The sequence below is a fragment of the Pygoscelis adeliae genome, unplaced genomic scaffold, assembly GCF_000699105.1.
Source record: "Pygoscelis adeliae isolate BGI_AS28 unplaced genomic scaffold, ASM69910v1 Scaffold50, whole genome shotgun sequence".
Classification (NCBI taxonomy): Eukaryota; Metazoa; Chordata; class Aves; order Sphenisciformes; family Spheniscidae; genus Pygoscelis; species Pygoscelis adeliae.
The window spans coordinates 585942-610928 of record NW_008823963.1 but is presented as its reverse complement, the minus strand read 5'-3'; the positions used below and the strand labels follow the sequence as shown (position 1 = coordinate 610928).

Below are 24987 nucleotides of genomic sequence, written 5' to 3'. Positions count from 1 at the left end.
CCTCCCTCGACCTGCTGGCCACGCTTCTTTAGATGCAGCCCAGGGTACGATTGGCCTTCTGGGCTGCGAGCGCACATTGCTGGCTCATGTCCAGCTTTTCATCCACCAGTACCCCCAAGTCCTTCTCGGCAGGGCTGCTCTCAATCCCTTCATCCCCCAGCCTGTATTGATACCGGGGGTTGCCCCGACCCAGGTGCAGGACCTTGCACTTGGCCTTGTTAAACCTCTTGAGGTTCACATCCCACCAATGTTTCCAAAATGAAAATAGGGCAATAAATCGCCAGATAATAAAATGGTAGGACAGACAGTTAATGCTCTTCTGATTGACACGCTTGTGGGTCAAATCACTTGGTTGCATGTGTAGAGCAAGCCAGTTCGTAACAACTGTAGTTAGAGTACTACATATGGAAATCTGACAGCATAGTTGAACCCAAAGTGCAACATTTAGGAGTCACGTAAAATAACTTTTATATTTTTAGGTTCAAGCATACTCACGTCATATGATCCATCATCTGCACCATTCTTATGTACCGACAGGAAAAGGCATACTTCGTTTGGCTGATTTTAATAAGCCCACTTCTTAGACAGTGTTCCTGCAATAATACAATCACCATTCATCTAATTTAAATCTAAATCTCAGAAACAATGAAGATACATATGTATAAAAAGCCAACTGTTTTAATGTAACTGCAATCAGCCTCTAAATAATGAAGATAAAAGTTTCAAGTACAAAGTGCATTTTCTTAATATGCACTATGAAAAATACAGTAAGATTATCATAATGGCTTACAAACAAACAAACAAACATAATGAAATGAACTGAAGACCGAATGGATTAAAGAGGAAAGAACAGAGTGTGATTTAAGAAAAAATTACCCTGCAGAATTTCTTGGTTCATGCCTATTACATGAGCTCTTCATTGAGCCCTGAAATCTGATTTACTTTGGTTAGCTGGAGACAGGGATTGGGACAGTGAGCTCATTAGCCTGCAGAATTATATCTGCCTCATCAGAAGCAGAACAATGGTAATACCGTTGCCAAATTGGTATCATCTTCTAGGTTTACTTACTTTCCTGTTGTTGAACAGCAGAACTGTGTAGAGTTTATCACCCGCTTCCACCCTCTTTGGTGTTGCTATGACAATGGCAGGTGCATAATATTCATTTCCTGTCTGTGTCCCAGTTCTGGCAAACACATAGTCTCCAACCTGCACACCAGGAAAGCATCGGTTTGCAAGAACAGTGTAACTTGTAAGTTTTACAAGACATAAAAGGTAAATATTAAGGTATTTTTACATGAATCATCGTTCTAACATGTTCCCATGCTTTAATATGGATCTTTAAAAGAAAAGAAGAAGAACTTGGTCCTTGCATGTACTGATAACTCACAATTTCCACTGAATCAGGGAGATAACACAAAGCAAAAATAAAGGACAGAGCGCTACTAAATGTACCAGGGCTCAACTAGCAATTCAAACAGAATGAGGAAACTCTTACAACCCTTCAGCCCCTTGAACTTCACACAAATTTGTATGTTTTTAGTAAGCTTTTAAACCAACCTTGGGAATTTTAGAGAATTCCATATGTAACTGACTTATACAAAATCAATTTTAAAATGAACACAGAAGTCACGATTTTCTATCAAATTCTGCAGATTTTCTCTAGAACTGGATGGTCCCCTTACAGAATATCAGGAACTACCTGATCAGGATTTGCTTTCATTTCAAAGGGAAAAAAAGGCACGTGTCTAGGTTTAAGTGTAACAAAACAGTTATAAAATGCTTTTTGTATTCAAAACAGCTGTATCCATTCTGTATCCTTTCTGTATCCATCATTACTCTTGTGTGTAAAACAAGAATCACTTGAAAAATACAACTGTGATTACAGATAGTCAGCTGATAAATTTTCAACAAAACCAGAAATGGAATAAGAATTTTTTTTTTTTCATTACTGTTATTTGCTGGATTTAAAATATGCTGTGAAAGACAAATGGTTATAACCTGCTGTACATCACATTGTGTATAAAAGGCTGTCCTTGATTCATAATCTATGTGCTAGGAAACAATCATTCTGCTGGTAGATAGCCCACCTTTCTTCTATACGTGGCCAAATATTCACGTTTTACAAACAAAATAATATAGAATTCTAATAAACAAAGGAATAGGATTACAATGAAAACAAGCTCCAAACATATGAAAAATAGCACGTTGAAAATAGCATATTACTATCACTAAAAACTCTTCTTTAAAATAAATAGATGTATTTAAAAGATTAAAAAATCATCTATCCTTTATTCTATGTGTGACCATATAAACAAAATTAAAAATGCATATTTGCTGTCATAAAAAAATACGATTTTTCACCTGCAGATATGGGCATGGCACAGCACCTCCCACAGGAATAGTGAACTTCACAGGTACAATCCAGGTCTCCCCACTGTTGAAGTCAACAAGTGCACAGGTAGAACTGATACTCTTTATCACAGTTCCTAAAAAACCAACATAATAAAATATTCAAATGATTTTTCTTTTACCCCTTGTGGAAATTTTCTTTAAAAATCCTACAGGCTGCCACACATCACTGAGGTCAAACGTATCTATACTACACATTCTTCATTTTCATTTAGCTAGGGTAAGCTGTGCTAGGGCAATAGAGAAATTTGTACCTGAAAAAAATACAGTCTTGGTAACCATTCTTAATAATGCCGTAAAAATAAAACAAAGAATAATTTTCAAGCCCAGGTCTGAAATTTGTAAGCTGATCAGGTGGATGACTGTTGACATAATGAAACTATTACCACAGTTAAAAATACGTAATTAAAAAAAAAGTAAAGGTAACACAAAAATAAACACACACACACACTTTTTTTAATGAAACAACAGAACACAATATTACCTACTAATCATTCTGGCTCAAAACTCAACAAAAAGGCAGAAGCATTTAGTGAATTCTTGGAACGCGCAAAAGCTCGGCCTTTGCCAAATGCTCAACAGAGACATTCAAGGGAGACATCGAAGAGGGATAGGTTGATACTCTTGGATACTCAATTACTTAAAAGGATTTCCTTCCGTAATCTTCTTATATAAATGTATCAGAAGCACATTAGCATTGCTTTCTAACCTTACAAAATGTATGTCTTTTTATAAATGTATATATGTGCACACAAAAGATATATATTCATTTTTCATGAATATGCACATGTAATATTAAATCTGATTAAGGCAGAAGTAGCTAATTATGACCAAAACTAATATTTTATCAGTATTAATAAACTCTAAAAAATATTTAAAATGTGGACAAAAATATATACCTGGATAATAAAATCCTGTGACATCTGATCTTGCAATCACTTTTTGGCTTTTGTGAGTCACGAGTACTTGGCCTTTTTGTCTTTTTTTAGACTTTGACTTCACACTTTCTTCTTCAAGTCTCTGTAATTTGATACAATTATTTCTTCCACAACAACTAAGCCAGTCAGCCTCAAGCTATCCTTTGGAATTAATTAAAAATTTAGGCAATGTAATGTTATGACCTCTGCAGATAATTCAAAGTAAACTGGAATTATTTTAAACATTCAAAATAGTTATAAACAGAGGAAGCTATGTTACAGGAAGTACTCATGGATAAGATCACCTAAGAGTTTTCACTATAAAATCCTGTTTTACATGGTCATAACAATACCTGTATCTTCAAGTGTTCAGGCAGAAATTTACCTTGATGAATTATGGTTCTGGCTGCCATTTTCCTAGAAAAAATTTTACAAAGTTGTACAACTCATATTCAAGAATGAGGTAAGGAAAAATCAACTGATTTTGCAGAGTAAGTGAAGGTGCTATACACATTCATTTTGTCCAGATAGGTGGATCTTCACAATAATCTTGTTTTCATTAAAAGTACCTGGCTGTATGGAATGACTGATTAAAAAAATCAAATACAGAATCAAAAATTAAAAAAAAAATCTTGAAGTGGCTGGAAAAAATGTTTCTTTACAAACTCTAAATCAAAAATTAAAATTTTCAGCAGTTTTAAAACATTCCAGCTTAGCAAAATATGAAACCACATTTTCCAGAGCTGCCATTGTCCATCAATGATCTGGACGAGAGGATCAAGTGCACCCTCAGAAAGTTTGCAGACGACACCAAGTTGGGCGGGAGTGTTGATCTGCTGGAGGGTAGGAAGGCTCTGCAGAGGGACCTGGACAGGCTGGATCGATGGGCCGAGGCCAACTGAGATTCAACAAGGCCAAGTGCCGGGTCCTGCACTTCGGCCACAACAACCCCATGCAGCGCTACAGGCTTGGGGAAGAGTGGCTGGAAAGCTGCCTGGCGGAAAAGGACCTGGGGGTGCTGGCTGACAGCCGGCTGAACATGAGCCGGCAGTGTGCCCAGGCGGCCAAGAAGGCCAATGGCATCCTGGCCTGTATCAGAAATAGTGTGGCCAGCAGGAGGAGGGAAGTGATCGTGCCCCTGTACTCGGCACTGGTGAGGCCGCACCTCAAATACTGTGTTCAGTTTTGGGCCCCTCACTACAAGAAGGACGTTGAGATGCTGGAGCGTGTCCAGAGAAGGGCAACGAGGCTGGTGAGGGGTCTGGAGAACAAGTCTGATGAGGAGCGGCGGAGGGAACTGGGGCTGTTTGCCTGGAGAAAAGGAGGCTGAGGGGAGACCTCATTGCTCTCTACAACTACCTGAAAGGAGGCTGTAGCGAGGTGGGTGTCCGTCTCTTCTCCCAAGTAACTGGCGAAAGGACGAGAGGAAATGGCCTCAAGTTGCGCCAGGGGAGGTTTAGATTGGATGTGAGGAAAAATTTCTTTCCTGAAAGAGTGGTTAAACATTGGAACAGGCTGCCCAGGGAAGTGGTTGAGTCACCATCCCTGGAAGTATTTAAAAGATGGGTAGATGAGGCACTTAGGGACATGGTTTAGTGGGCATGGTCATGTTGGGTTGATGGTTGGACTAATCTTAGAGGTCTCTTCCAACCTTAATGATTCTATGATTCTATGATCATTCTGCCCTGCTAGTTTGGGTTCTTCATACACTAATTCTCCTCTTTGGGGGGCAACTCCCCAGACTACAGCTCCTGTAACATACCACAGCCACAAAGAACACCACAGCTTACTGTTGAGTTGCTCATAAATAAGTCTGGGGGACCACGCACCGGATGGTGAGAATAGAAATACCAAGGGGTTGGCTGGCTGTGGACCGACTCAACTCCTAGTTGAAGTCAGTGACTGCAATTAGTAGTAACTGAATGAAGAATGCAAAAAGCATGATGGATCTCACACAACAACTGAGGCAGGGCTGTGGGAAGCACAGTATGTGAAAAATAGTCAAAGGCTCACAAATCACAAGTGGCTCTATGTAAAAATATACTGTCGGGCTTTCCGAGCTTCTGCATACGTGACTTTACAGTCACCTTATTCTTTTGCCTTAAAGCCTTTTATATCTTACATTAACATTTTATGGAGTCTCGGTGTTATTTATTTGCCTTTAAAGTCAATCATGTTCCTGAATCCCTTTTTTTCTAAAAGAAAGAATTTCTTACCATTCAGGGCATCTCTCTTACAGGAAGTTTTAAGAGGATCAGGGTATTATATGTATATGTCAGAATGTGAAAGAACACTTCATATTTTGCTTTTCTGAGAAAATTAAGAAAACTGATGATATAAAAACATTTTCTTTCTAATATTAAAAAGTCTGTAACCCCAGTATTTTTGTAAGTACATTTTAATAATCCTCTAGAATAGCAATGTAATTTATATTTACTACAATAGCAAATTAATTCTTGAAAAAGTCTATTATTTTCTCCATACTGCTCACAATAATGCTTCTAAATATAAATTATAAGCATGCAAAGTTAAATAAATCATTGTTTCCCCATTAATTTTTAAAACACATTTATTAGCCTACCTCATAAACAATTTGCAAGCATCCATCACTTACACAGTTCCTTTGAACCTCAAAAACATACAGCTTGAAATCTCAAACTTTTCCACATGTCTACACTCTGTTCTGAAAAACAACCATAACTCACAGACTCCTAAAAACCCGTGCTTGCTAGGGTGTGCATGACCTGCTTCCTTGTCTGACAACATTTTGCTTCCTAAAAAGATATATTTGATTTTGATACTCTATTTTCCCAAACAGGCAAAAGTGATGGAAAAGATGGGAATGACTTTGACTAAATTGTTTGTTCTCAGTTTCACTGTATCACAAACTCTTTTTTTCCAATCTCCCACTCAAAAATCACAAACAACCCTAAAAAAAAAGTCCTAAAAATAAGCAAAACACACACACACAAAAGCAAAGAGATATTTTAAATGGGAGCTATGTGGGTTTTTTCTAGTTTATTCTTTAGCCCTATAGAATATAAATTATATCAACACTTCTGTTTTTCAGACTCAGTCTAAACCAGAGGCTCTTCACAGCACGTAACTGACTGCTTGAAGTACAACCTAACGAAGGCTGATTTGAGTGCAAAGACTTACAGCTCCGCAGACACAAAACGGTATTTGGGTAAACCATTTACTTAATTCCTCAGGCTCCAAAGGGACAGCTGCTGCTGAATATTTATTATCAACTAATTTGTAATGCTTGACTAATAACTTGGACAACTTCCAGCACTCCGCATTAATCCAAATACTGAAGACTGCACAGGCATCCACGATGAGGACGCCGAGCCCTGCAGAATTCAGGTGGCTCAGAAATACTGTCTAAATTCAAATCCGTCTCCCCTACCTCTCACACAGCCTTTAGGTGTTCAGCGCGACTGACCCAGACACTGTCAGAGCGCCCATTTCTGGGATGTCATTCTCCAGTATTTTCATTACAAAAGAGCCCCATGTGATTCTCAGGGATTTTCACCCTGTTCAGCTCTGCTTCTGTTGAAAGCAATGCATTAAACTACATGAGGTGAAGGAGACTTTGTTTCCTCCTGCCAATACCTGCTGCATTTTAAAATTCCCTTTCAGAGAGGTTACTTTTCGCACTTTCCTACTGTAAGTGAGAATAGATTGGAAGCCAAACACAGATCTCCATGTATCTTGGCTCTAACTCTGGCTTTTCACAATCCTGACACCTCCAGAGCCAAGCAACCACTGCTTTTCCCAGGCTGTCAATGGCAACAAGCCCATTCTGTGTAGACCACTGTCCATTTTTATGAAAGAGCCTAACTTTTTGTAGCTACACGCTGTCTGTCCAGCAGGTTACTTCACTGATGACGATGGAAAATTTGACCAAACATTTCTAGGTAGTTATAAATTTTTTGTAGTTGTGCTATTTGGGATGCTTGTTTTCCCTTGTCTCCCTAAAAAGACACAAGAACAAAGGCGGGGTTTTACCAAGCTGTTTAGGAAATATACGAATGCGAAAAAGGTATCAACAGACAGCGATTAGTGATCCTTAAACAGTGAGGAAGAATGAGGAGTGTAAGGATTAGGATACCAGGAAATAGAAGAAACTGCCAAGGGAGATCCAGAATTTCCATTCTTGTAAAGAATCAGGTCTCAGCTATAAATATTTCATTAGGAATAATTAAATAATAAATGTATATGAAATACATTTTTCAGAAAGAACAGACTCAATGAGCCACTAGAGGTCCCTTTCCACCCAAATAAACATGCTTTACAAAACATGTTATGCTTATTTACCATTTTAAGTTATTTTTAATCACATGGTGACCATTCAGCAGGGTCACAAACAAGCGTAAGCCTTACACGTTCGAGCTCATCCTGAGGGAAACACAGTACTTTTCAAAGTATATTCTTAATGAGAGTTCATCTGTAGCAACGAATGCAGCTTTATTTCTCTGCAGAATCTGAAGTCCATTCATATGCAGAAACAGAAATATTTAGTATGAGAGGAAACGTTCTCTATCACTCTCAAAGGCCAGATTATAATGCTGGGGAAAGAAACACTTTACGTGAAAATGTTACGGCCATTAATGGAATGCACCAAACTGTCCGGGAAGCTATCATGCTTTGAGAATAGTAACGCCATGACCCCAGTAGACCTGAGGTTGTCTAATGAGAAGTGGGTAGGGGACCCTGAACAATTCGTTTTACTCGGTGACATTATGTTGTAAACAGCTTTATAATTCAGTGAGAAAAAAAAATAAGAAATGATGGCTGACTGTTATGCCTGACAAGTACAAAATAGAAAACAGATACAATATTTTAAGTCAAAGCAGTTACTTATTAGAAAAAAACCAAAGCAAATGATACATTCTTCATTTTTAATATCTTTAGGTGAAAGCTGAGTGCCAGCCTGAAGAGGAATATTTTTGTCAACCCATGCTTTAATCTGTACAGCAAAAGGAACTGAGTAAACTGAGCAAAATACAGTCTACAATTAGCCCTCCAATTAGGTAATCATCAACGTTCAGTGTTTCATATTTTGCCTATATTAGATAATAACTAAATGTGTTTGCTCATTTCCCAAAGCATTTACTTCTTGCATCACTAGAGGTCTTCAGTCACCTCATGGCCCTGTGCAGATGGATAGCTACTTCATTCTCCTCCAGTAAGGCACTGGCATACCCTACCTTTCACAGATATGTGCAAACATAGCAGCCTGAACACAACTCCCAGAGAAGGTCAGAGCGCAGAGGGAGGATAACCAGCCCATTAATTCGGTTCTAGGCTTAAACAGAAAGCTCTCATAGCAAGGACATCCAAAAAGGATTACTAATTCTTTTAAGAAGTTGTGAAGGTAATTAAAACACTTAAAAGCTAAAAACTAAGGGGTTTCATTTTGAATTTAGTGAAAACAATTAGCAGGAAATTTAAAAGTCTGCTTTGTTGAGTAGACCTCCAGGATAATTGTGATTTTTCTACCATCTTGCAATGACAATTTTCATTCAGTGCCATATCAGCTATTTCCTTGCTGTAATGTATTTCAGCCGGCAGTTTATTTTTTACACCCATTTTGCAGACAGACATCACAGTTGGAAAAACCTCTGACAGCATTGTTAAAAGGCTCCCCAGATTTTTCTGGTTTTTTTCACTGTTTTTTCCACCACATAAACAGAACTCTAATTACATCTGCACTTCTGCCTCTCACTCGTAAAGCCTTTCAGTTGCAGATTAGCAATTACTGAAGATGGTGATTAGGCTCCTAAAGCAGGTTGACTCAGGACAAGTGATTGCACAATGTTAATCACATCATGTCTGAGAGAACACATTGGTTGTTTCAAGGCAACAGTAGAATTACAGTCTACAAATGAAACAAACATGTTTCTGCTGCTCTTGTGTTGGGACATTATAGAGCAGAGGTAAATCAATAATCAAAATAGCTGTATTAGCAATGTAATATTTTCAGACTAATGTAAAATGAATCAAGATCATCTGTTTTTTGAAGGCATTAAAATGTTTTCAAATGGACAGTCTTAATGCAAAAAAAATCGCAAAAACTACAGAAAACTGAATGTGATGCTTTCCATAATCACTTATTTTCATACATGGCCTGTGCGATCATAATACATTCTATTCAATTTAACACAAATCATTTTTTATAAATTATGTCATAGCATGTAAAAGGCCACAGCTCATCATGAAAACTATTGTTGATTTTGATGAAAAGAGAGGTATATCTCAGTCAAGGAATGTCAAATAAAACAAAAGATTTTTGGTATACTCTGGTAAGCAGAGAATATGGATACTTGGCATAATTAACAGTTGTAAATTCCAATTGTACATTCCCATTCATTGCTGAGAACTGTATAGGTTTGTATGTTTGTATGCTGAGAACTGAGTGTAGGTTTGTACTGTGCTCATTTGAGTTTCACTTAGCTTACCTCTTCAAACTGATGTATATGTGTATATATACGTATTTGTATACGTATACATGCACAGGTCAGGGCAAAAAAGAACTATTATGATCATTTGATTATACTTCCTACATAATACAAAGCATAGGACTTTCCTCAGCATTCACTGCAACTAGGCCAACCACACCTTCAAGTTCAGTCAAAAAGTAGTTTCCCTCACCCAATGATATAAAACAATGAAAAAGAAAAGGAATATATTAATATGAGATTTATGATGAATTCTCTATTTGTTTTTACTTATCCTCTATTGGAACTTAGGTCTGAGAGAAGATTTTCTTTCTTATTAATATCCTAGAGAGCTTATTTTAATATTATCATAGTACTACTCTACCTAGACAGCAGTTCTGCAGAGGCAGCAGCACTCCCAGTACAGCACTGTTTGATGAAGCTTTTAGATGAAAAAACTTGAAACTGAATAAGAAAAATGGTTTGTTTTTTTCAGAGAGAAGTACTTTGAATTTTAAAGCACCAATAGTGTATACAGAAATCTTTCAATTGGGGAAGATTAAATCACTTTTAAAAACTTAAGAGTCTGTTCTTCATTTCCCTGAGAATTCATACTCATATCTTGAAGGTAAAACCATTAAGGTAGAACCAATTCATTTTCAAGAATGTTCTGAAAGAGTGAAAATAATAATAGGAGAATACAACATTGTAACTAAGATATGTTTTCTGACCATATATATCACCACAGAAAAAGCTAAAATGAAAAAGTATATTCTCTCTTCCAATAGGGCAGCCTAAAATAACTTACTAGCCTTATTTTTATACTTGTTGCTTCATGTATTTCCATAGGCATTTCATTAAATCTCTCAATAGCATTCCAGGTAAAATCAGAGGTTCACCTGGGGGACATACATATACATCGATCAAAAATCACAAACTTCAATCACAGTTTCAGAGTAGCTAGACTACTTTCTGCCAATGTATTAATGGAGTGGAGAGAGCACTCTGGCTCACCAAAAGTAGGTGTCCACTTCAGGATGAGCTCCAGATGCCACTGACTCCATTCACAACACTGTGAGATTAGCCACCAGTTCATGTATGCTTACATTTTATGGACAACTAAATTTTAGTGTCCGAATATGAAGCTGAATCCCACCTCTTCTCACCATCTTTTCTCTTTCAAGAAAGATAGCACAGAAGATTACAGTGAATTACTCCAACACTACAAGATCTTTTAGTCCTGTTTATCAGATATTAATCCAACCACGAATCTTAGATCATAACTGCCTTTAATACATCTCTTCTTTCTCTTCTTTCATATATATCTCTGCTGTTGTTGCAGAGGAGATAAAGATAGTTTGCTCAGATTTGTTTCTAAGCGGCTCAATTTCTGTGGCTCTCTCAGCTTCAGAAATTGTGCTTCGCCGGTACTTCGAAAAAGTCATTGAAAGCTTGCTCTCTTTTTAACTACTTTCTTTCCTCTATCCATTTGTATAGCATCATGCTAAATGTCTGCTTTATCAGCTATAACCATAGAACAAAATTATTCCAGAAGCACATACTGAAAAGGAATATCTGGGGGGAAAAAAACCCTTCCAATCTATTACCTTTTTATTGTTGCTTATGTGTGATTCTGAGCTTTTCTCAGTTTCCTTTTTGACAGATTCCTGAAGATCAGAGGCTTGTTGTATATATGTTAATGCTGCCAGTATCTCATCTTCTAACAATATTACATCTTCATAGGAAATTGGCCATCCCAAATTTTCTAAAGCCTCCAGCAACGCTTCTTTATGCTGCATATATTGAACTGGCCCATCCTCTTTAAATCTTAAAAAAAAAAAAAAAAAAAAAAAATTAGTAATCACAAGTAGGAAAAATTTCAATTTTGTCAGTACTTTACAAATAGAATCACAAAGCGTAAAGGCAGAATAAAATGTCAGATTCATCCAATCTATCTTCTGTATGCCACAAGTTCTTGTGTTTCATCCAGCTACCATTGTGTTTAGTCGAACACTCACATCTGGCTTAACCATATCTCATAGAAAGACATCTACAGAGCAATTCAAGTGGCTGAGCATAGATATCTGGTGCCATTTTAGATGTCCTAGAATATGCGAGGCATCAATAAATAACTTGCAGATATGACTGAGAAATTATGGAAATCCCTGGCCCTTCTGGAGCTGCAGCTAGGGTGCAGTGGCAAGCATCTAGATAATCTAAAATGGTGCCAGACACCTATTAAGTCCTGATTTGCCACATCAGTCTTTACTGATCACATAAAAAAGAGATAATCGTCTGCTGTTTATTCCTCTGTCAGTTCTGCACTGCTCAATTTCACTCAGTGACCAGTTTGCTTCCATCCATGGTTCAGAATATGTCAATGTCCACTAAACTAAAGAGCCAGTTTGAAGCTACGCACTCTAGGTATTTATAAACCAAAAGGTGAATTAGATACGGTCATCTTGTTGATAAAAAACAAACTGAACCGTCCAAAATCCAGAACAGGTAGAATTCTTTACATCTCCAATTGGAAGTAACATACTTCTTTTTAGTACTCAAAAAGTAGCTCTTTTGTGGCTCTTCTCTACAGCTTTGCCAACATTTAAAAAAAAGTGAAACCTAGAACTGGGGAGAGTATTTAAGTGTCTGTCTTACCAACACATACAACCTTGGTGATGCCTACCACATTGCCCTACTCTTTGTCACTGCTTATCTCTCTACTCCTCTAGGAACTGCTCTGTACTGAAATTAACCTGACCGGTATAATTATTTACTTAGATTTTGTTCTCCATAACCTGAATCCATTATTAATTTATAATCAATGTCAAGCTAACTTATCTCCTGAGTTGGATCTCTCAACCATTTTGAACGCAAGCACAATACTACCACTTCTCTAGTAAATTTGAACTTCCCTAGTATCTGAGATAACATTTTAATACATGCTAGTGAACCAGAAAGCTCCTCAACCAATTATTTCAGGACTCCTGTGACCAAGTTAGTAGACTTTGTTTATTACTCTCTCCTTCCAGATTACTAATTTTGAAAGTATGTTGTCATCCTTTTGTAATACATGAATGTGATCATTCAAATTGTAAATTTAGAAAAGAAACAGATCAAATATTTCAATTTCTATGCACCGATATTAACAATTTTAGTATGCCCCTCTAGCAACAGACTGTACAATTGCTAGGACTTTTTTTTTTCCTTATATACATAATTGGACATACGTTACCAACAATAAAATATTTTGAATACCACCCTGTCAAATTTCTGTACTCTACAACTCATTGGCTATCAACAGACATCTACTTCCTGTTTTTAAATTATATGCTGTTCTTTTGTTTAACAGCTTTCACTTCCTCTCTTCACCAGAATGGGGTTTTAGTTCTCCTTGATGATAGAACCGTGTATTTTTTGCTCATTAGCTTAAGTCTTCTTAAAAGCATTCTAGTTTTCATCCCCATTTTTCTGCCTAGGAATATTTCACACCCATTCAGTTTTCATTAATTGATCTTCACTTTATTCTCTGAAGCAAACAGACATTAACTTCAGTGATGTCAGTCCTGTTTGTACAGTCACTAGTTTTCTAAATCAATAAACAGAAATAAGCTAGTTAAAGTAGTACAAACTTCCAGTGTGATATACAGCTCCAGTAGATGCTGTAAAGGTGCTTATTATACCTTTACAAACCAGCCACTGAAGTGCTTGTTACCAGATGAGAGAAGATTTACCTTGATGCCAAAGGCAATGACATGCTGCCCTCCCAAGGCCCTGCCACTTGACACATTAAGAATAGACCAGCACCATTCAAATGGAATGCAAGTCCTTTCCTATAAAAATAATCAGCACTGCAAGAAGGAGGTCCAGAATTTAATATTACTCCATTTCACATATACATTTTTGAAAGTAAGGTATAGTTATGAAATATTTGAAAATAAAACCAGTTGGTTACAGAAATAGTGATAAAAAAGTATCTATTTATGACCAGCCTTTCAGAGGTAATTTAGAAAACCACAAAAGGTGATAGCTTACTTGTCTTTTTCCTCCTGAGATAGTGCTCTCCAAATAACTAGGTTTAGGCGCCTATTAAAGAAAGCAAAGCAGTTTTTGAGGGAATGCAGTTCCTTGTGCATCTGATCATCTCAAAACTAGCAATTAATCACAGTTTCTTAAGGTATCTGCACTGATTTGTATTCCAAGAGCACTGTATCAGCAAATTGTATCCTTATCATTCAGCTATGAAATTATCAACTGCAAGAGAAGATGGGAAAACAGCGTCTTCCATCAACTAGCAACATGACTATTTCAGGGTCATAGAAGGATTAATGGCAATCACTGCTGCTTCCTGCCAGGATTTTCTATGGATGGTTGTTTTCAGCACCAGCAAGCTAAATCAAACAACAAAACTGATTAAATGCCAGTTAAGCTAAGCACAGTTCCTCTGATTAAACAGTTTCAGAAAACTGTAGCCTGAAGACACATGGAGAGCAATGCTAATTTTTTTTTTCTGCTAAGATAACCCCTCAGTTGTGCATTCAGGTTTCTACTTCATTAAACTCTGGCTATGAAGAAAAACTACTGACAGGAAAACAGAAGTGATTATCCCAAAGCAATGCAGTTCTGAGATCTTTTAAAAGCACCACTAAACTTTCTGCTTTCGCTTTTTAGACATAAATTGTAAACTCTTATCAGGTCATCTAACTTACAGTTTTCTCTGTTAACATCTCAAACAACTAAGCCATTACTCAATTACTTCATTTCATACTATAGAAACAAACCTCTACCGATGATCCTAATTGCTGTAATTATAGAAAAATTTCCAAACTTCCTTTGGAAATACAGGAACAAATTCATTGTTAGGAAAAATTCAGATTGTAACTATTAGATTTTTAACAGTGTGCTGGTTTTGGCTGAGATACAGTTAATTTTCTTCACAGTAGCTCGTATGGGGCTGTGTTTTGGATTTGTGCTGGAAACAGTGTTGATAACACAGGGATGTTTTCGTTACTGCTGAGCAGCGCTTGCACAGAAGTCAAGGCCTTTTCTGCCTCTCACACCATCCCACCAGCGAGCAGGCTGGGGGTGCACAAGAATTTGGGAGGGGGCACAGCTGGGACAGCTGACCCCAATTGACCAAAGGGATATCCCACACCATATGACGTCATGCCCATATAAAGCTGGGGGAAGAAGGAGGAAGGGGGGGACATTCGGAGTGATGGCGTTTGTTTTCCCAGGTAACCGCTAGGCGTGATGGAGCCCTGTTGTCCTGGAGGTGGCTGAACACCTGCCTGCCCATGGGAAGCAGTGAATGAATTCCTTGTTTTGCTTTGCTTGCATGCACAACTTTTGCTTTACTTATTAAACTGTCTTTATCTCAACCCACGAGGGTTTCTCACTTTTACCCTTCCTATTGTCTTGCTCATCCCACTGCAGGGAGTGAGCGAGCGGCTGGGTGGTGCTTAGTTGCCAGCTAGGGTTAAACCACGACAAACAGTCTTGCTAGATTTGCTGGTGCATGCTCATTAACACCAGATTTTGAATATGAATTTCTTGTTGATTTATTTTATCTACTACAAACCAAACCCCAGCATTTTTAGAATTTAAATTACTTAGTTCATTCACAATCTGCAGTCTCAGCATGCTCCACTGTCTTCTAAATGTGCACTTGGAAAAGCCTCTGGCTATACAAGATCATACACATTTTGAGGCTTCCAGCATTTTTCTCCTCCAATACTGGATATTCTCTCTGTCAGAGCACAAAATTTCTGCCCTCGCCACTTTTTACCCTCTTAACCTGAGGCTAAGGTCAATCTATGTATGGGGAAGATACTGTCATGCTTGCTTCTGTTCTTGAAACCTTCATGCCCTGACATATTGCCTCATCTATAGATGTCAGAATAAATTTGTGACCAATCACTATTCACAAAGCTGAACTGCAGCCTTTGCAAATTCAATTACTGGAAAAGTACTGTGGCATTTACAGCAAAATAAATTTGACTGGGTGGCTGTTTCACATGTAGAGGAAAAGCAATGAGAAACCTTTTTTACATTGTCAGTTACAAGGATCTTCAGGCAGATCTCTCTTCTATATATCTTTTTCACAGAAGTAGGGAACTCAGTCCTACCATTGTAAATACACCGATTCATTGACCTCTATGGGTAAACATAAGTAAACAGTACTCCCAATCACCAAAGTTTTAGGGAGGCTGTGAAAACGCTGTCAGTAGAAGATCATCAGAGTTTAACCAGCAAACACTTTTCTTTCCCTCAAAATTGAAGTCAGTAAATGTAAAATATTCAATGGTATGGCACAGCAATGAAAAACTTGAATTTTTTCAGAAGTCACCACCAGAAATACACTACTTGAACTTTCTGTCGAAATGAGTGACAAATCCAGATTTCTATGAGTTCTTCATTTCCTGATAATAACAGTATTGTCTCAGTGACAGAGCACACAAAATCAATAGATTTTTCTTCACTGAATTCCATTAATATTAGACATAGCAAGCAGCATTTTCAAATCATAATTCTTGATTTTTACCACAAAAGATGGATACATTTAGAAATAGGAAATGGGAATGAAAAAAAGAGTTATTACATGCTTTAAAAAGAACTGGTATGATCATAGAGCTACAGAGGAAAAAAAAATTAAAAGGCCTCAGTGGAATTCATCAAAAAACCAAAGACTAAACATTTGTCATCAAGGGTTTTTTGGTCATATAAAATAATGACATCTGTAAATGTTATTAGAATACAGCCTGAAGAGATATCTCATTTATTAAAACAATTCCAGTGAAAGCTCTCATAAGGTTACTGAATGACAGTAGTCAAATAATTGCATTACTTCAAAAAAATGCACAAAAAGTTAGATCAAAGAAAGAAATAACTTAGAGATCTAACGTCCCTGTTCCGTTTACTTCTGATGTGCTTTTACCAACATCTAATTAATAAGCACAACACATATCTCTCTCAAAAAAAAAAAAAAAATTAAAATTGTCAGTATCTTATAGGTGCCTCAGTCACACTCTTGCATCCATAGTTAAGCGCTAGGCAGCTGGCAGCAAAAAGCAGGCCACTAATTTAAATGTCAGTCTATGAATTTAGGAGCTTAACTGTAAGTTAAAAGTCTGGCTACCACTGTATGTTTAGGGGAGATTCCTCCCCAGGGAAGACTGCTTTCAGGTTTATTTTCAGAAAGTAAAAAAATTATTTTTTTTATGTGTCATTGAACAAACATAATATGAGCAACATGTTATTTATTGTCTCCCTGCTTATTATCTGTTTTTTCATTCTGCATCTTTTTTTAAAGAAAATAAACATTTCTCCTACAGGCTGATGGTGGATTAAAGTGTGTCAACGTGCAGAATTACCAGTATTGAGCACGGCACGTGTGAGCAAATACCCGCTACATAGGAAAAATCTGAAATTAGACTGCAAACATGATAAATTTCTGATGAGTAGACTTGCCTTTCATAGGATTTAATTGCTTGTTTCAGCTTCTCTTTATACGCATCAAGATTCACTGCCTGAGGATTAACGAGTGTGATCCGCTTCTTGTCGCTGCTAACATGGGCCCACGGTAGCATCTATTATACAATAAAAGACAAAGACTTCATTTATCATACAACTTTTTCTCCACCAGAATAACTGAATGCCCACGAGTCCATGTCTGAGGATCAGAACAGACAGAAGGAACACTGGAAGGCTGCAGAAAGAAAGATCTGAGCACCCCAAAGAAATGCCAGAATTAAGACATGGTTTCCAGCCTGTTAATAAAATCTTCTGAAATTATACCACCTCTTTATGCAGAAGTTGCAAATTAAGATTCCTAACTGCTAGTTAATTCTAACTAAATCAGTACTGTCAAAAAATTCACTCTAACAATGGAAGGGTAGGTCAGGAGACAAGCGTGTCTAGATCATGACCATATTCCAGATTGTATTGCTTTAAACCAACACTCTCTTATACTTATTAGCATCTCATTCTAGCATACAGGTGTGATAGTTACTTATTTAAGTGTATTTAATACTCTTATTCTGGAGGACCATATTTTCTAAGGAATTAGAGTACTAAAGATGGAGAGAGACATTTTTCACCATCACACTGATCACCGAAGTGTGAACAAAGTGGATATTGCTCACTGAAACTAGTCTTAATTAACCACAACAAGGCTTAGGAACCTAACCAGGTTGGTCAGAATCAGGAAATACCTTTCAAATCTCACAATACAGCATCTACATAAGTGAACTTATTATAAAATAGAAAGTCACACACTTACAAGTAGATCTTCAAAAGGCAGAGAAAAGGGTAGAAAAGGATGACAGAAAGGAGGAAAGATGCCTTCCCATCTCTCAGTCCAAAGTCTCACCATCCTTCAGTCTCTTAAATTACTCAGCAGTTCATAGAAGAAAATGTTTTATATATCAATGTCCTGATGATGATTATAAACAGAAAAAATCCAAGAAAGAAATGGAGAAGACGGAGGATGTTACTCTCCCCAAAACCATCTTCAACACATATGGTTGAGTGGGAAGTTTCTCCAAGTGCCTGTCTGAGATCAGGATATAGATGACAAAAAGATGGATGAGGTTCAATTTAAATAAAACTAAAAGCCCTGTTGGGGAATAAGGCAAGGAATCAGAAAATAAAACAATAAAAAGACTTCTTTAATTGAGAACATTTTTCAGTGATGTTTTATTTGTGTTTGAATCATCACAGCCTAGCTGGATTCCAGATTACTGCTGTATGACCATTTTTTTCAGGAGCAGTGGTGTGACTTTATATTCCCCTCTCTTTCTGAGGATGTCTTCTCTCTGATTAAGAAATCTGTGTCACACCAGTGCCAGACCACATCAAAGCTCCTCATATTAAATTAATCTTAAGATCGCTTAGAAGCTAAAGTTAATGGGAACATGTCAGTGAAGTATCTTGCCAGACACAGATGAGGTAAATCTCTGCCCAGAACTGTGAGCCATGAAATCCGGCTACCTGCCATTTCCAGGTGGAGTTTGAAAGCTGAAAGGCAAGGAACTGAAAGTACCCCTCTTCCAGTTCCATACTGCCATGGTTGTTGTCTGCTATGTTACTCAAACCAAGTTTATAGAAGTTCCGCAGGGCTTCGTTGCTCAAACCAAGTTTAGAGAAGTTCATCAGGGCTTCTCCATGTAGAAGCTCTCTCCTACATTCCCTCACAAATTCCTAGAGTAGCCCAAGTACAAACAGCATCATTTGCAAAATGAATATTTAATACAGTTCATATAACACTTTGAATAGAATATGAGGGGCAGGCAAACATAAACACATTATTGCAGTATTGAAGAATAAAACCAGAATGGAATGTGTTCTTAGCAAATAGTAAAGTTGAAATATCATGCATACTTTGAGAGCAATGAAAACTGCTCACGAAGACAAGTGAAATTTGACAGATTCAGCTGAAAGAAATCACAGGGAAGCTTTTTTAGTGTCAAAATACTTAAACTTTCATATCAAAAGAATTTACTTGTTTCAAAATGGCTTTTATTTCAAAACCAAAATCTCAAATTTTTAAAGAAAAAAACAAGGTACAATAATGCTAGAAAAATCTTTCTTATTTTAGACCGAACAAGATATTTTGGTTGGCTGAATCTGAACTTGATTCTTTCTAGCAAAGCATTGAGTTAAAACTCCGTGACTTGCAAAGCTGTACTTAAGATGCCACAATCTGCAACAGATACTCACATGGTTCTATAGGGAAGTTTTGCTCCAGAGCTACCATAGCATAATTTAGACAAGCCCCCAAACCCATTTTTTTTTCTGGTTATGAATCTGGTGAGTAGTTTAATGAATCAACCTCTTTGAAACAACCCAGGTGAAACTGACAGGTCATGTAGAACTGAAAACAACAGGTCAACCTCTTGTTAAAAAACAGTTGTCATGGAAACCTTTTGCTTGCTGCATCTCCAAGGTGAGAAAACTGTTCATAGTTACTCCATCATCACTGCTAGCAAAGGCCGAAAATAAAAATTATACTATCCCCAGAGCAGCAAACAAGGATGTCTGCATTCCACACCAAGAAAGCTACTATCTCAGAAGGAAGAATGCAAAAAAGTCTGTACATTTATTATCTTCAATGAAGTCTTCTGAAGTACTGGAATAATCAAGATTCTTAATCAATTTGTTAATGTCTCCTATTCAAGCTCTATGTCTAGTCTCAGAACCTATTTTCTGCTTTTCCTTGACATGCTGGCATGAAGCTTGAGGGAGAGTGGATTCCATAGCTCATAAATTCTACTGGTTCCACCTTGTGTGCAACCCCCAACCTTCTTTTTCCTTTCTATACTCTGCTTCAGATCCAGAAAAATCCATGCCTCTACACATAGAACAATAATTTTCCACTGCCCGAGAAACTGAGTGTCTCTATACAACTAATGGGGATTAGCAGGTACAAAAAAGTGGTAAAAATGATATATTATTTTGTGTTTACATCCCTGAAACTAAAGAAAGCCCATGGATTCTGTACTGCAGCTGTTCATTCTAAGAACACTGAATTTAATTCAGCCCTGAACTAGACTACCATAAGCTCCCATGAACTGCCATTAAAAATTACCTGTACATAGCACTTGCTGAATTATAGCTTTGACTATTTTCAAAGACCATTGTTTTAGAGACTACTGTTTTTGCAAATAGCAGTTCAAATGCAGCTCAGGATTGTCTGGAAAGGATTCGAAGGAGTCTTCATTTAGAAACATGGCAGAAAGAGCTCTACTTAGTAGGTGGATTCAGAAGAAGATGGGAAAAAAGTGACGGCTCAGAAATCGGACGTAAGAGTTATGTGAAAGTCACAGCGTAAGTGACGTTTCACTTACAGTAGATTGTTTTGTACAGTTTAGTCATCATTGAATATCTGATTTTTAAAAAAAATGGCTATTTTACATCTGAAATGTTAAAATGTACATTTTAAAATTTTTGATGCAAAAAACCATCTTTTTGTTGCATACCAAAAAATATCTCACACTTCAAAAAAATCCTTGAAGATCTTGGTTTTGACTTGGTTTTACTAAAACAGAGGATCTGGTTTTGCTTCCACAATCTGCATGCTGTAGCAAAAATTCCCATTCCCAAATTTAAAAAACAAACATGAAAACTTTAGAATCTACAAATGTGTACATTTGTTATAAATATTTTACTTAGCTCTATATCACATTCTATTCCAAAACACTTGCTCACCCCTTATTGTTTAAACAGATGCTGTTCAGCTTTTTCTTTGATTATTGTTTAAAGAAACAGATTTCATTAGTTAAAATGAGCTGCAGCATATTCATAGGACATTCGTAGGATGCATCACACGAGAAGAATTAGAGCAAGTTGCCACAAAATGGATTACCTTTAAGTGGAATGGCAATTACAGCTTCATGATACAGAATTCATCATGAATTTTGCACAATCTCACAATTGTCTACACCTATCAGAATTAAATTTTAATTACTGAATTCCAATACTTTTCAAAATGTCTTAGTGGACACACGTAAACCTTGAGAATGCACAAATCCACAAACTGTGCACCTGCAGAGTTTTCCAACTGACTTTATGGACCTAAAATACATACTCCAGTGAATTAATATGTATCAGTAGAGGCTGTGGTGCTTCCGAAATTGCTGAACACCTGATGGCTGCACACTGCCATCAACTGGTAACTGCGAAAGAAAAACATATAGCTCTAAAACTTAAGAGTAAAGTCTGCAAGAAATACTATTAACTGTCAGTTTTATCTTCTTACTGATGCATGAATGAACATTCAGATATGCATTATACATTCAGGGCACATCAGCCATCTACAATGAACACTAGAGAATGCAATTATGACATTTATAGAAATGAATTAAAAAATAATTTTGAAAACAGTGCCAAGTTTTATGTTTGCTTTGAAACAGCATAAGAGTTTTACCTCATCAAATACTTTAGAAACTACATGCTTGTCCAGAACTGGGATGTATTTGGTACCATGAGGGACAGCTGTAGCAGCTAAGGCATCCATGATGGTGAGTCGCCTAGCAACCAAGCCATGAGTCTTTAACCAAAGAGCTGAAGGCATATCTAGAGAACTAGAAAAAAGAGACTGTAAGATGTAGCACAAGGTAGAAATACGTTTGAGAATTTTGAAATGACTGAAGAAAAATATAAACTATAATATTTGTGATGTATCTGTATATGCACGCACATACCTTTTAGATGTCCTTTTCACAGCTTTCTGCATTTTCAGATCTAAGATAAAACATTTGCATTTCATTATCTCACAGTTTTTGTGCACACAAAAGTATACATAAATAAGCTGACATATAATAGCATCATTTTGTTACTTGAGCCTTCTAGTAGTGTCACAAAGACTACACAATAATGCCTATTTCAGTTGCTAAATTAATCAATGAGAATTATGTTTCCTGTGTTTCTTGGTGCTTGATCAATAGTAACAGTGTTACTATATGCCTCATGAGCCCTAATTAATCAATGAGGACATTTATAAAAAAGGTGGGGAATAATTTAATTTTTTTTTAAATTGAACTTTGTATGCATTTATTTCTTATAATCCAAAAAGAAAGATTAACCAGTTTATTCCCCAATTCAAGATGTGATACCAAGTACTATCACTAATGAGACGGCCACGAGTGGCTACTTTAAGGTATACCACTATGAACATCTGTATAAAAGCTATATAAAGAATTAAAACTAAGACGCTGAAATGTAGAAAAGTCAAACATGTTTAAGTATCGTAGGTGAGGTTTTAGAACAACTTAGAGGACCTATCATTAATTTCAGAGTTGCATGAATTACTGGGAGAAATGAAAACTATCTGGATGTATAGCCAAGCCCCACTGGAAATACTTTTGTCTCTACATATGTGTCTGTCCCAGAGAGCACGTTTTTTGCAAGTCTAAGCTTATTAATAAAGTGCAACCTCCTTTTACACTGGTACCACAGAATTAGAACTACCACTCTCAGCTTTAAGCTTTTTTTTTATGTTCAACATTGAACATAACTACAAATTACTGTATCACAACAACAATCTATTATTGTATCATAACAAGATTCTCAAGATCAATTTATTCTGTTGATAAGAAGCAACTGTGATCTCCTATCAGCAGACTAAGGCATAGCTGTATCACAGCTGCCGCATACTGTGGACATAACTAACCTGTTGTAAACTAAATAGTTTGGGCACTGGCAGGAGCCTGGCTGCAGCTGTACGGACCTTGTTAGAATACCCTCCTGCATGTCCAGCTCTCTGCATCTCTGCTGCGTTCTGGTCCTTTGTACTGCAGGTCTGCACAGTTTTGCCTCAAATGAGGCGCTATTAGTTACAAACGCAGCAGGAGAAATGTTATCGCCTGCCCCACCCAGAGCTTCCTGTTCTGTCAACTTGCCTTTGAAAATGGTTGTACATTTCATCGTCTTTTTGACAGAAAAACTCTTTTTGTCAGGAGATATTCCTTCCTCTGGGCTTTCTTCCCTAGATTTCACACTATGGCTCAGGATTCGCAGCAGACTCGTCTTTGTTTGCTCTGTAGGTTTTGAAAGGGAAAGAAAGGAAGATCTGACTTACTGCTCAAATACATGCCTGGGATTTTTGAGTTCCTCTTTGGTATCCAGTCCCAATTTTTAAGGGACTGCCTACACACGACCTCAAACATGAAATTACTTCAGCACTAATTTGTACTTTGCACGTTCCCAAGGATGAAGACTTCTTTCACATCAGGCAGGTAAACTTGGTTTCAGACTGCATACACAGGATACTTCAAAGAGAAACGTAGCGTTACAGGTGTAGTAAGGAGAAATATTAGTATAAGTAATGCTGTAACTAGTGAAACATAAATCAGCTCTTCATTCTTGCCAATGATGTACTTATTTAGAATAAAAATAAATAAGGGTTTAATATCTACTATTAAAAAACTGCTTGCAGAGCTTTTAAGACATTCTGTCAAAATGGTTAACCTTTCATCGCAGGGCATGTGATGAAGCATAAATGAGCAGAAATTTGTTTGTCTTGGTCAAATGAGTAAAATGGCTGAAAAGTAAAAATGAAGAAAAGTTAGTTATAATTTCAGAAAGATGGTTATTTAAATCATCAAAGGCTTCATTTGTTCCTACAACGAGGGATGCTTTTTGATATTTTCAACAGATCTTTTCAAGTTAGTGAATAAATTCTGCTAACAACTACAGTTCATTTTAGTCTTACCTGCATATAATGCTTTCTTCCTTTGGGCTGGACTGTCAGCAGTGGTTTGCCAGGTTTGCTGATGTGGTGTCGGTGCTGGCTCTTCTGAAGCACAGCACGGCCTCCTGCTAAGAGTAGTATTCAGCTCTTCAATGTGTTCGGTTAAAGACACAGTATGTGTCTGCTTGTGATTACTGCTTGTAAGTGACAAAAAGAAGAAACAAGCAAGAAATTACTTAAAACATATATTACTGCTTTAAAAAACTCCAAGCTGAAGTCTTCTGGTAATTTAAATACTCATTTCAAATGCTTCCAGCAGTGCAAAATATTTTCTCTATTATCCTAGTCTGCATTTCAAAGGGGAGTTCAAAGGAGCTTAAAATACTCTTAGCTTTTTAAACTATTTAAAAGTCGTTTCTTAGTCTATTTAAAAGATGTTCATTACTTTTAAGGCAACACCCTCGTATAACTTTAATAAGGCCAGAATGTTCTCTAATAGCCACTTTGAATCATAGAGTCATAGAATCGTTTAGGTTGGAAAAGACCTTTAAGATCATCAAGTCCAACCATTAATCGAGCACTGCCAAGTCCACCACCAAACCATGTCCCTAAGCACCACATCTACACGTCTTTTAAATACCTCCAGGGATGGGGACTCAACCACTTCCCCGAACAGCCTGTTCCAATGTTTAACCACTCTTTCAGGAAAGAAATTTTTCCTCACGTCCAATCTAAACCTCCCCTGGCGCAACTTGAGGCCGTTTCCTCTCGTCCTTTCGCCAGTTACTTGGGAGAAGAGACCAACACCCACCTCGCTACAACCTCCTTTCAGGTAGCTGTAGACAGCGATGAGGTCTCCCCTCAGTCTCCTTTTCTCCAGGCTTTATAAACAATCCCAGTTCCCTCAGCCGCTCCTCAGAAGACTTGTGCTCTAGACCCTTCACCAGCCTCGTTGCCCTTCTCTGGACATGCTCTAAACACCTCAACGTCCTTCGTGTAGTGAGGGGCCCAAAACTGAACACAGTATTC

General features: G+C 37.2%; 1 protein-coding gene across 1 annotated transcript in view; it reads right to left on the bottom strand.

Moving 5' to 3' along the window:
* VWA3B (von Willebrand factor A domain containing 3B) overlaps nt 1-24987 on the bottom strand; it is a 72363-nt gene that overhangs the window by 9980 nt on the left and 37396 nt on the right. The window contains exons 16-26 of the mRNA XM_009323762.1: nt 23980-24152; nt 23141-23305; nt 21971-22010; nt 21694-21850; nt 17238-17356; nt 13803-13853; nt 11378-11597; nt 3310-3430; nt 2363-2487; nt 1070-1207; nt 496-593 (exon numbers count right to left, since the gene is read on the bottom strand). Of these exons, the coding sequence (XP_009322037.1) occupies nt 496-593; nt 1070-1207; nt 2363-2487; nt 3310-3430; nt 11378-11597; nt 13803-13853; nt 17238-17356; nt 21694-21850; nt 21971-22010; nt 23141-23305; nt 23980-24152 (1407 nt within the window). The remainder of the gene's footprint in view (nt 1-495; nt 594-1069; nt 1208-2362; nt 2488-3309; nt 3431-11377; nt 11598-13802; nt 13854-17237; nt 17357-21693; nt 21851-21970; nt 22011-23140; nt 23306-23979; nt 24153-24987) is intronic.